Source organism: Styela clava, chromosome 12 (genome assembly GCF_964204865.1).
Source record: "Styela clava chromosome 12, kaStyClav1.hap1.2, whole genome shotgun sequence".
NCBI classification, from domain to species: Eukaryota; Metazoa; Chordata; class Ascidiacea; order Stolidobranchia; family Styelidae; genus Styela; species Styela clava.
The window spans coordinates 14,122,755-14,135,405 of record NC_135261.1 but is presented as its reverse complement, the minus strand read 5'-3'; the positions used below and the strand labels follow the sequence as shown (position 1 = coordinate 14,135,405).

Genomic DNA, 12,651 nt, shown 5'->3' with positions numbered 1-12,651 from the left:
AGTATGTTACAAGTGTTTCATTAGTCAGGCTTACGCCTTCTAGTGTTTATTTTGATTTTAGTTGGATATAATATTCTTTAGATTATAATAATACTGATACAGTAATGCACGAAGTATTATGTTCATTGCTGATATTGAATATTTAATAATAAAGCTTTTTTAGTAATATGCTCTATCCATATTTTTCTATCTGTGATTGTCATAATTATGATTTCACTTCTATTTTTAAGATATTTTCAACAGGAACCAGGTTATCGTGACATCGACAAAAAAGAAAAGTATTAACAGGTTGCCATGGCTTTTTTGTTGTTATTATTTTATTTGGTATAGATAGATTTAGACCCATTCCCGCCATTAGGAATAATAGGGTTTTTATTAGGCTTAGATATTGTTAATATTATCTTAGCTTCTCAGGCACAGAATTCTGAAAGCACTGGAGCAATTGAAAAAAAGACGGAATCAGAGACAAATCTGAAATTCCAGTGAGTATGTTACAAGTGTTTCATTAGTCAGGCTTACTCCCATCTAGTGTTCATTTTGATTTTAGTTCGATATAATATTTTCTTTGATTATATTAATACTGATACAGTAATGCACGAAGTATTATATTCATTGCTGATATTGAATATTCAATATTAAAGTTTTTTAGTAATAGGCTCTATCCATATTTGCCTATTTTATTTGTCCTAATCATTATTTTCTCTTTTATTTTTGAGGTATTTTCAACAGGAAACAGAATGTCGTGACACCGACCAAAGAAGAAAAGTATTAACAGGCTTACCATGGCTTTTTTTGTTTTTAATATTTGCTCTGTTAGAGATAGATTTAGACTTATTCCCACCGTTAGAAATACCCGCCATTAGGATTAATAGGGTTTTTATTAGGCTTGGGTATTTTTAATGGTATTCTAGATTCTCAGGCAAAGAATTATGAAGGCAATGGGGAAATTAGGAAAAGACTGATACAAGGAAACAATGAAGAAAATAGGAAAAGACTGATACAAGAAAAATCTACAAATTGAATGTAAATATTCTTACAAATTTTATTAGGCTTAGATATTTTTGATGTTTTTCTAGCTTCTCAGGCACAGAACTATGCAGGAACTGGGAAGATTAAGAAAAGACGGATGCAAGAAAAATCTAAAAATTACATGTAAATATTTTACCAATTTTATTAGGCTTAGATATTGTTAATATTATCTTAGCTTCTCAGGCACAGAATTCTGAAAGCACTGGAGCAATTGAAAAATAGACGGAATCAGAGACAAATCTGAAATTCCGGTGAGTATGTTACAAGTGTTTCATTAGTCATGCTTACTCCCATCTAGTGTTCATTTTGATTTTAGTTCGATATAATATTTTTTTTGATTATATCAATACTGATACAGTAATGCACGAAGTATTATATTCATTGCTGATATTGAATATTTATTATTAAAGCTGTTTTAGTAATAGGCTCTATCCTTATTTGCCTATTTTATTTGTCCTAATCATTATTTTCTCTTTCATTTTTGAGGTATTTTCAACAGGAAACAGAATGTCGTGACACCGACCAAAGAAGAAAAGTATTAACAGGCTTACCATGGCTTTTTTTGTTTATATTATTTGCTTTGTTAGAGATAGATTTAGACCCGTTCCCACCGTTAGAAATACCCGCCATTAGGATTATTAGGGTTTTTATTAGGCTTAGGTATTTTTAATGGTATTCTAGATTCTCAGGCAAAGAATTATGAAGGCAATGGGGAAATTAGGAAAAGACTGATACAAGGAAACAATGAAGAAAATAGGAAAAGACTGATACAAGAAAAATTTACAAATTGAATGTAAATATTTTTACAAGTTTTATTAGGCTTAGATATTGTTAATGTTATCTCAGCTTCTCAGGCACATAATTTTGAAGGCACTGGAGAAATTGAAAAAAGACGGAATCATAGACAAATCTGAAATTCCGGTAAGTATGTTACAAGTGTTTCATTATTCAGGCTTACGCCTTCTAGTGTTTATTTTGATTTTAGTTGGATATAATATTCTTTAGATTATATTAATACCGATACAGTAATGCACGAAGTATTATGTTCATTGCTGATATTGAATATTTAATAATAAAGCTTTTTTAGTAATATGCTCTATCCATATTTTTCTATCTGTGTTTGTCATAATTATGATTTCACTTCTATTTTTAAGATATTTTCAACAGGAACCAGGATATCGTGACACCGACAAAAAAGAAAAGTATTAACAGGTTGCCATGGCTCTTTTGTTGTTATTATTTTATTTGGTATAGATAGATTTAGACCCATTCCCGCCATTAGGATTAATAGGGTTTTTATTAGGCTTAGATATTTTTAATGGTATTCTAGATTCTCAGGCAAAGAATTATGAAGGCAATGGGGAAATTAGGAAAAGACTGATACAAGGAAACAATGAAGAAAATAGGAAAAGACTGATACAAGAAAAATCTACAAATTGAATGTAAATATTCTTACAAATTTTATTAGGCTTAGATATTGGTAATGTTATCTTAGCTTCTCAGGCACAGATTTTTGAAGGCTCTGAAGAAATTGAAAAAAGACATAATCATAGACAAATCTGAAATTCCGGTGAGTATGTTACAAGTGTTTCATTAGTCAAGCTTACGCCTTCTAGTGTTTATTTTTATTTTAGTTAGATATAATATTCTTTAGATTATATAAATACTGATACAGTAATGCACGAAGTATTATGTTCATAGCTGATATTGAATATTTAATAATAAAGCTTTTTTAGGAATATGCTCTATCCATATTTTCCTATCTGTGTTTGTCATAATCATTAATTTCTCTTCTATTTTTAAGATATTTTCAACAGGAACCAGGATATCGTGACACCGACAAAAAAGAAAAGTATTAACAGGTTGCCATGGCTTTTTTGTTGTTATTATTTTATTTGGTATAGTTAGATTCAGACCCATTCCCGCCATTAGGATTTATAGGGTTTTATTAGGCTTAGATATCTTAATGGTATTCTAGATTCTCAGGCAAAGAACTATGGAAGGGCTGGGAGAATTAGGAAAAGACGGATGCAAGGAAAATCTACAGATTACATGTAAAAATTTTTACAAATTTTAAATTCAATTAAGTGAATTTTATTGATAAATTCGATTCTATTGAATATTTTTATTATATGTTTTTTTTTCAGAAGATTACTTACCGAGACATAGAAGAAGCCGAACAAGATCTGTGAAGACAATCACGATGAGGTATAATATAATGCATTAATGACTGGGTTTTTATAATTTTGACAAGCCACTATTTGTTGGAGTCAACGTTTCTAATGTCCACTGTGGTTTTATTGGTATTGTCATGTATTCGTTTGGAATTTAAATATGGGCATAGGGCGTTTCAGATTTTTCTGAAGCGCGATAGGACCCCATCAACAAGTCCTAACGAGTGGGAAAACCGACACCCCTTGGGTCCACATGGAAGCTCGGAATTATATTTTGACATTTTAGAAAATACTTTTTTTGTTTAAATATTGAAAAATGCAATGTTGCAATGAATATATATTACTTACGAATCTATTTAGATTATTTAATCAAATATGTGACTACTCCAATACTTACTCCTTACTTTGCAATATGTTTTAGTTGTATTTTGCATATATATATAATAAATGGAGAAAATATATCTGTATAATAAAATAAATTTATTTGCTTTGATTGATTCTCTTGTTTCATTCCGTTTTGAAATGGCAGAGCAAAGTGATAAGTGATATTGGTGGATACTAGACAAATATGCCGAAAGACTATCACCAAAAGAAATGTAGTTAGAGGCCACCAAGAAACTTCATACATGGGTGGTGAGCATGGTCAGTTTTACTTAGCAACTTCATGCATGGATGAGCATAGTCGGTTTACCTTGCAACTTCGATTGGCAGTTTTGCAACTTCATGAATGGGTGGGCATGGTTAGATTTACTTTGCAGCTTCATGCACGGGTGAGCATAGTCAGTTCATTGATGGGGTTGCACTTTGTAACGTCATGCATGAGTGAGCGTAGTTTGTTTCACTGTAACTTCTCCATGCATGAGTGAGCAGAATCATTTTTATTTTGTATCGTCATGCATGAGTGAGCGTAGTCAGTTTTACTTTGTAATGTCATGCATGGGGAGCGTAGTCGATTTTACTTTGTAATTTCATGAGTCATGCATGAGTGGGCGTAGTCGGGTTTACTTTGTAACACCATGTATGAGTGAGCATAGTCAGTTTTTACTTTGTAACTTCCTTCATTAGTGAGCATAGTCGGTTTTACTTTGTAACTTCATGCGTGGGTGAGGGTAGTCAGCTTTACTTTGTAACGTCATGCATGAGTGAGCGTATTCAGTTTTGTTTTGTAACTTCATGCGTGGGTGAGCGTAATCAGTTTTACTTTGTAACATCATGCATGAGTGAGCGTAGTCGGTTTTACTTTGGAACGTCATGCATGCATTAGTAAGCATAGTCAATTTTACTTTGTAACATCATGCATGAGAGAGCGTAGTCTGTTTTACTTTGGAATGTCATGCATGCATGGGTGAGCGTAGTCAGTTTTACTTTTTAACTTCATTCATGGGTGAGCGTAGTCAGTTTTACTTTGTAAGGTCATGCATGAGTGAGCGTAGTCAGTTCACATTTGTTACGTTATGCATGAGTGAGCATAGTCAGTTTTACTTCGGAACGTCATGCATGAGTCAGCGCAGTCAGTTTTACTTTGTAATGTTATGCATGAATGTACGTATTCACTTTACTTTGTAACGTCATGCATAGAGAATTTTCTTTCTAGGTTCACTTTGGCCAAGATCTTGCTATTTAAACCAAAAACGTGACAATATATACCAGCCAATCCTTGGTTTCGTCACGCAGTTGTGTACATATATATTAAGCTAATTCAACAGAGTGTGTCAATATGTTATGTAGAATATAAGCGACTTAGTATTTATGATGAGCCTCTACAAGAAGCCTATATCGTGTTGGGCGGTGACACTTCGGGCCATTAACTTCCTTTGATGCATCTTTGCCAGGTTTCACGATAATTAACAACTTCGCCACTTTGAATATGTAAATGTGATGAATGAAAAGACGAAATAGTGAGGTGATAAAACAAAATGATTCCAGTATTGTAGATATAGACGTGTGAATAATAAATATATAGTATTGTTGAGGATTGCTAAGGTTTACGGCAAACCCAACAGGCAGGTTATTAACATACTTTATTCTAAAATATGCAAACAAGAGCTGTGCTCTAATATATGGACACGTTAACCAGAGCGAAGCAGTATTTACCTTTGACGCCACCGGTACCCACAAAAAATTCCGCTGTTGCGTAGAAATAATTTACAGAATCAAACCGGACAGCCAGTGTTCCCAAGAATAAAATAATACACCGAAATTTTAGACGAAATATCAGATTTCATGCGAAATTTAGAAATAAATAAATAGCCTTCTGGCAAAAAAATCAATCTTTACTCACTGAAAATTTAAAAGCAATTGGTCCAGTATTCGAAGAGAAAAGCGATTTTTTAAAAATGATGGAGACATATAATACCAATACCAACATAATATTGAAACGATCGTTATGTAGAAATATGAACCAGCTTGCAATATTATTTACAATTACCAGAATAATAATGAACGTGAAAGACTTCTAACATTTTCCACCCATGTTTGTTTCTTTGCCTAGACATGGGCATTTGTCACAATATTCAAACATAGGTGAAGCAAGTATTTGCCTGAAGCATCGGGCTAAGATTTTTCGCAATCTTGTAATTTTCATGGCATACGACGCATCTGTTATTGAAGCTGACGTTTGCTATCTGTGCCCAAATTGTGCGGTACTTACCCCCGTGTCTATTTGATTCTCAATTACTCTTTTATGTCCGCTTTATTCAGAATAATTCTGTGAAAACAGAATTATTACTGAGCACGGATCTGTCAGCTACAACAAAGGGAATCGATGTCTTCAACGTTTTGGCCGAACTCTTCACCCAAAATGACCTGGATTAGGGCAAGTTGGTTGGATGCACAACTGATGGTGCTCCATCCTTGCTTGGTCGAATTTCAGGGTTCCAATCGCATGTTAAAACCGTATCCCCACGCGCCACATTTGTTCACTGCTTCATCCACAGGTTTGCTCTTTGTGCCGAGGTGCTCCCTCCAGACCTACTGTCATGCTTGGATCGAATAATAAAAATGGTGAATTACGTCAAAACATCTGCTCTTAACCCTCGACTGTTTGCAAGATTGTGTGAAGATTTGAATTCAGATCACGGGATCTCGCGGAAATATCACTAGAAGAGTCTTTGAACTTCAACAAGAACTGTTCACATTTTTCCAGGATAAGAGACAAGATTTCAAAAAGGATTTGAAAAACGAGGAGTTTATATTACAGTTGGCTTACTTATCGGATATTTTTCAAGCTCTTAACGATGTGAATCGTTCGTTCCAAGGGCCAGACAGATCAATCCAAGACTTTGTCTCTAAGCTTGAAGTGTTCGTTCGGAAGCTGGACATTTGGATGAAAAATGTGGAGAGCAAACGTTACGGAATGTTAGAATTCTTCACCACCGTTTCGTGGGAACCAAATGAAAAATTTTCTCAAGAAATTGCAGAACATCTAAGATTGCTAATCACGGAATTGATGCATTACTTTCCGCATACAATATGCTGCCCATATATGGTCAATCCGTTTTTTGTCAATCCCGCACTTCTACCTGTTGGAACTGGTGAACAAGAAGAGATAATTGATATCCAAGCTGATGAAACTGCAAAAAATGTGCACAGAGAATGCTCTCCATCACTAATCAATTTCTGGCTAAAATTGTCTTCTAGTTACCCCACACTGGCCCGTAATGCTGTTCCTCAACTATTGGTTTTATACAGTTAACCATGGTCAAACCCCGCATAGACCAGCTTGTAGAAAAAAAATTGCAACACTCGCATTAAACTATAACGCTTTTCTAAAATTCGATTTTTTTTGCAATAATACATACATTTCAGCAAATTAATTTGGAGACTAGGTTAGGCAGTTCGTGATAGCGACTAGCGCCGATCAAAGTGTATTCGCCCGAGGTTTGCAATAATTTAGTGGCGGCGATATTCAAAGCTTTTCAGCTCTGACGGTAGACGACGTAAATCCTCTTGCGATTTTGCACGCAATCAATACGCTGTTGCGGCGTATAATTGATATGAAATCTTTGCATGAAGCTCTAAAAAAATCGATGTAGTGTAGTGCCACATTGTGAAATACTTTCATAGGGCGTTTTTTGTGCCATTTTCCCACTCCGAAAAAGGTAACTTCGTCGGTGGCACGCGGCCGGACTAAAAAACACTGAAGTGGTGGTACGCAGTCAGTAAAAGGTTGAGAAACACTGTATTACATGAACATCTTTGTTATGACGCCAAAATTAATTTCACGTAGAAAACCATATGACGTCACTAGGATTTTTCACATTGTTGGAAATACATGATACTAATTACATTAACTGGCCTAACTTATTTCCAACTATCCATAATCAAAAGAATTATGGTAACACCTAGTACATTGTGAGCTATTTTGGACAAATCCCACTCGAAAAAATACATTACCTAAAAATCGGAAATTGGACGCTGCACAGTTGAAATTCAGATTAAAATCTATTCTAACGAACTGTGACATATTTGAAAGCTCTGTTACTTTTCAGCGGCTGTATTCCTAATCAACAAATGGGATTCAACTTGTTATTGAGACTCGTGGAAATGTAGGAATTAGGACAACTTTATATACCGCAAGTCCAAGTCGCTCATGCCGATACCACTTTAATTTGTTTTCCACTTTCATTCTCTTTGTTCTCCAGTTTGAATTACATGATTAAGCAAACTCACGGTCATCAGAACACGAAACTTTGCATTCAATGGGAAAGGAAAATTTTATTGCTTTTCTAGACCGTGCTATTGGATTTAATTCTGCGGGAACTTGAGTTTTCATAACCTCGATTTTTCTTCCCGTTCCCGAAATGGTAACTATATTTGTTTAAAAAATGGTTAATTTATCAGGTGAAGGTTCGATTTAAAACAAGGGCTTGTTTTGAATCAATTTGCTTTATTGAAATAACCCTTGCAGAGCCGTGAAAATGCATAAGCTGCCAGAATTATATTTTTAAAAATGTAAGTAAAAATTCTTGTATTGTATCTTTGCAAGTTTGTATATATACCAAAGTCATACGATTTTAACAGGAATATTTATCCGAGATACCAGAGAGACGTTTCGAGTGAGAAAAATCATGAAACTTATTTAATCAAGGGCAGCCATGGGCAAAACGAGTGCGGTATGATAATGAAGAATATACATCGGCGGCAACCTGATTTATTAAACGACGAGACAGGCTATGCTAATTGCAAGACCCCTCTGATGCAATGATGTCAAAAAAACTAATCTGTTATGACCCCATAATAAGGATTTCGAGTTTCTGTATCGACTTTTTTCTCATGAAATAAAGGCATTATTACGGTTAAAATTGTTCGGTAATTTATGCTTATTTATGTTGTTAAGGTTAAAGTGATAGAGTTTTCCAACGTTATACAAACTCATTCATTCGGTCGTATTTCAAGTTTGGTTCTCGTCACAGGGTCGTTTACGTAATGTCTTATCTTGTTGCGTCTCCTTGAGCCAATCACGTTTGTGGACGCCTTGAACTCAAGCTTGAGAAGGCATGTATAGGCCATCAGTAAACATCTACCTATTCAATACAAAAAAAAATCGGAACACCCGAAGTATGTGAACCAAGATGGCGGACAACAGAACGTAGTATGTGTACCAGGTTGGGGTAAGCCATAATTTCAGGTACAACTACTGCGGAAGTCACTTGGCTAGTCGTCGAACTTGTAATATAACTAAAATAGGGAAAATTGGAATAAAGTTACTCCCTAACCCTAACCTGCTACACAGACTACGTTCTGGTGTACTGCAAAGCTGCGAAGTTGATATGGATCTGGTATGATAAGTAGTATTTGTAGCTGTTTGATTTGGCTGTTGAAAATGGTTATTTCGTATATATAGACAACGAAATGGATCTTCAGTTATATTCCACTGTTTTCAAAAGATCCGGAAAGTCGCGCAATGTAGATATCATCTATTGGCAGGACTGCTTGGTGTCAAGTCCAGAAGTCATCTCACTTGTGTTTCACTGTTTGCGGACAGCACTTCGATGATGGTGAGTGATAATGTTCCGTTATCAATTTCTTTAAATATTCATAAGCTCTCCATTTCAATGGAAAGCAGATGACAAACTACTGTAATTGGTAGGCCTAGGCGTAAGACTACTTGCAGACTTGACTTATAGCAACTAACCCCCAAATGTACTCCATTTCATGTTAAAAATATGAAAACAAAGTTAATTTTTCTCAAAATTCGAACAAAGACTTTCGTAGGAATCAAATTACACCAGTTTTAAGAACATAACAGGTTCCACCCGATCATTATCAAATTAAAATTTATATTCTCAAGACCTTTGTCACTTATTGAAATAATTATATCTAAGTTCCCATCCGTACGATGTTAATAATTACCCTTATTGAGATAATAGGAGTTTCTGTTTATAACGTGAATCACGAGCTCACGTTTACAGTATTTAATTAGATTTATGATCGACGTATATAAATACGACTCGATATCTTTCAATAAAAAAGCTAGTGTGGATAAATGTTTTAAGATTTGTATTCTGTGTGTTGTGGTAATTTACGAATAAAAACATACAGAGATTTTTAACGCATCTTCATTAACGTGGGCATTGAAGTTGAAGGGTGAACGGGTGACTTGCAAGTTCTGAGACAATCTACGAAATAGCAATATACGGTAACATCACATTTATTTACCAATTATATATGCTATAGACTTGTGTAAAGAATTAATCATCAGTTGCCATAAGGTATTGATTTCCTAGTTAACAGGTAATCTATTATTAGGTGTGAAATTATTACAAAGCTAGTGCAGGATCATGATATCGAATGAATCTGTATCCATTATCTCACAGATATGGGTGCGACCATGGAATAGATGGATGGCAAAGTAAAAGTTGCAACAAGACCACAGTGGCACAAGACCTCAGCTTGCGTGACTTGATAATACATCCTTAGTATCCATTTATTGATGATAATCGTAATAACAAAGTAACTTGTGATTACTGTGGATTGGTGGAGATAAAGTGTCCCTTGTGCTTGAACGAAAGAAACTTCAATACGACCCTATCAAATTTTGTTTTTGTTTCGATGGGTCTGGTAGTGAAGGTTTCAGTCTAAAGTTGGACACCGATACTACAACCAAATACAGTTGCCGATGAAACTTAGCGGTGGTCTGAAAGAAAATTCTAATGGGTAGCCGACTAGCCGCAACCTTTTGTTTAAAGAATATTATGAGATATGATTAAGAGTCTGAAATTTCATTTGAGAGGGGTGTAACCCAAGCTAATTTGCAAATGGTATTCATGGTACCAAATGTATCACACACTTTACAGTAATTATAAATTATATTTGAAAAATAAAGCACATTAAAAATGTATTTTCAAAAAACAATTGGTTTTATCTGCAGATACCAGGTTTATATTGAGATTGACCATTTTAATGCTAAATTTCCCTTAGTCAAAAGGCACACTTGATTTGCAAAGATTTTTGAATGTGCACAGTACACCAATTTGTTTAATGTTTTGATTCCATAGGCAGGAGGTTATGGATCGGTGCAGCTCAGGATGGGATATTTTTGCCCATAAATGCACATTACGTGTTTCACATGAATCCATCGTGCTCAGATTCGACTGTTTTCAAGGTCTGAACGCTCCAACTGCTTAATATTATTGGTACACTAGAGACTAGAGAACTTTCAAGGTGGCATGCATGGGTCAGTTGGAGTCGCTAACATCAAGATATCTATACGCAAGGATAAGATAACCTGGAAGTAACACGCCACAATTTAGAGTAAAAATGTATCTGCCTCCACAGCCCTTCCAAATGGAAGATATGATGCCTTAGGGGTAATTTCTATTAAATATTTTACAGTGGTTCTAGTGAAAAAGGGTATAGGCGGCTTCTTTTAAACTAAAGTGTGGTAGGTCTAGTCGAAAGACACATTAAATGTTTATGCTAACAACTGCAAAGTGATATTGCAACGCATACAAGGTAACAGAATTTGTTGAAATGGTCCTCTCTGGGGATGGCGAAAATTCAAATATTGATGGGACATAGGCAGCTGATAATGGGTTATCTCTCCTTTTTCCTGAAAAGAAATTAAACACTAATCATCATTTGACAGTGCCAACTGCCAAGTTTGTGTATCAGACCGGTAATAGATTACCTGCTAACTGACAAAACAATCAGACAACACCTTCTGAGCATCAATGAAGATTTCCTTCCAATTTAAAACGCAAATATGCCTACCAATGTCGGTAGTTTTTAGAGGATAGGATTTATCTGGTGAGGGAGGATTGCAAGGTGCAACATCGTACGATTACCATTCTATGTCGGGATTAGTTAGCCAGTTATTTTTTTCATAAGCATGGACTTGATGGTGGGGGGATGTCGTAATCGACCAGCGGTCGTGTGAACCACCCTCAGTGGGAAGAGAGCTGTAATCCTCTACGCCTAGCCCAGGCCTACCAATAACAGTAGTTTGTCATCTGCTTTCCATTGAAATGAGGGAGCTTATGAATATTTAGAGAAATTGATAACGGCACATTATCACTCACCATCAACAAAGTGCTGTCCGCAAACAGTGAAACACAAGCGAGATGACCTCTGGACTTGACACCAAGCAGTCCTGCCAATAGATGATATCCACATTGCGGGACGTTCCGGATTTTTTGAAAACAGTGGCATATAACTGAAGATCCATTTCGTTGTCTATAGTACTATACGCACAGCCAACGGAACAATACGAAATAACCTTTTCAACAGCCAAACAAAATGGAAACGTTTAATCCGACTTAAAACTGACAGGAGCCAAATGGACGTTTTTGTTTTTTTGCCGTACAGTAAACAAAGTCACGTGACCCGTGCAAGTTCTCTATAAGTTGAGTGAAAAAGAGGGTGTGAAGTAGAGGTGTATCGATACCACTTTTGTCGCCGATACCGATACGCCGATATTCGGAAACGACCGATATTCCGATACTATGTAATTATCACCTCAATTGTGCAGGGCGGATGGCTTAAAACAATAGTCTTTGAGCATTATTAATAGTGCACATTTTTTCGGATCAAAAAAGAGGAATGTCACATAATAAGAAGTAGATGTTTGGGATCCAAATGCGTTAATTGGTTCAGATGCATTGAGAACTGGTGCTAGTTATTTCGGTGCTTTATTAGAAAACTAGTAGGGATTTGGCTATTGTTGGTGGTAAAAAAAAATAAATGTTTAGCCTACTTATCGTATGAAACTGATACATTGAGTAACGTGCGTAGGATTTTGGGCCAATATAACGACGTTTTTTGAATTTTACACATCGGAACATCCATTAATATTCGATTGATATAATTCTCCATAATTACCATGTAATATTAGAAATTTTAATATAAAAATTCGGTAGCGAAAATACCCAAATTGATTGACCCTGTTTGACTGATAAATGGCTTAAAACAGGTCAGCGGGTGTGGGAACGGAACGTGCAATCGCTCA

The 12,651-nt window shown here is 35.4% G+C and overlaps 1 protein-coding gene across 1 annotated transcript; it reads left to right on the top strand.

Moving 5' to 3' along the window:
• The first annotated feature begins 6,003 nt into the window (after positions 1-6,003).
• LOC144430601 (zinc finger BED domain-containing protein 5-like) lies at positions 6,004-6,897 on the top strand. Its single transcript, XM_078118614.1, has 2 exons — positions 6,004-6,018; positions 6,349-6,897. Exons 1-2 carry the CDS (start codon positions 6,004-6,006, stop codon positions 6,895-6,897), a joined length of 564 nt encoding a protein of 187 aa, XP_077974740.1.
• The last annotated feature ends 5,754 nt before the right edge of the window (positions 6,898-12,651 follow it).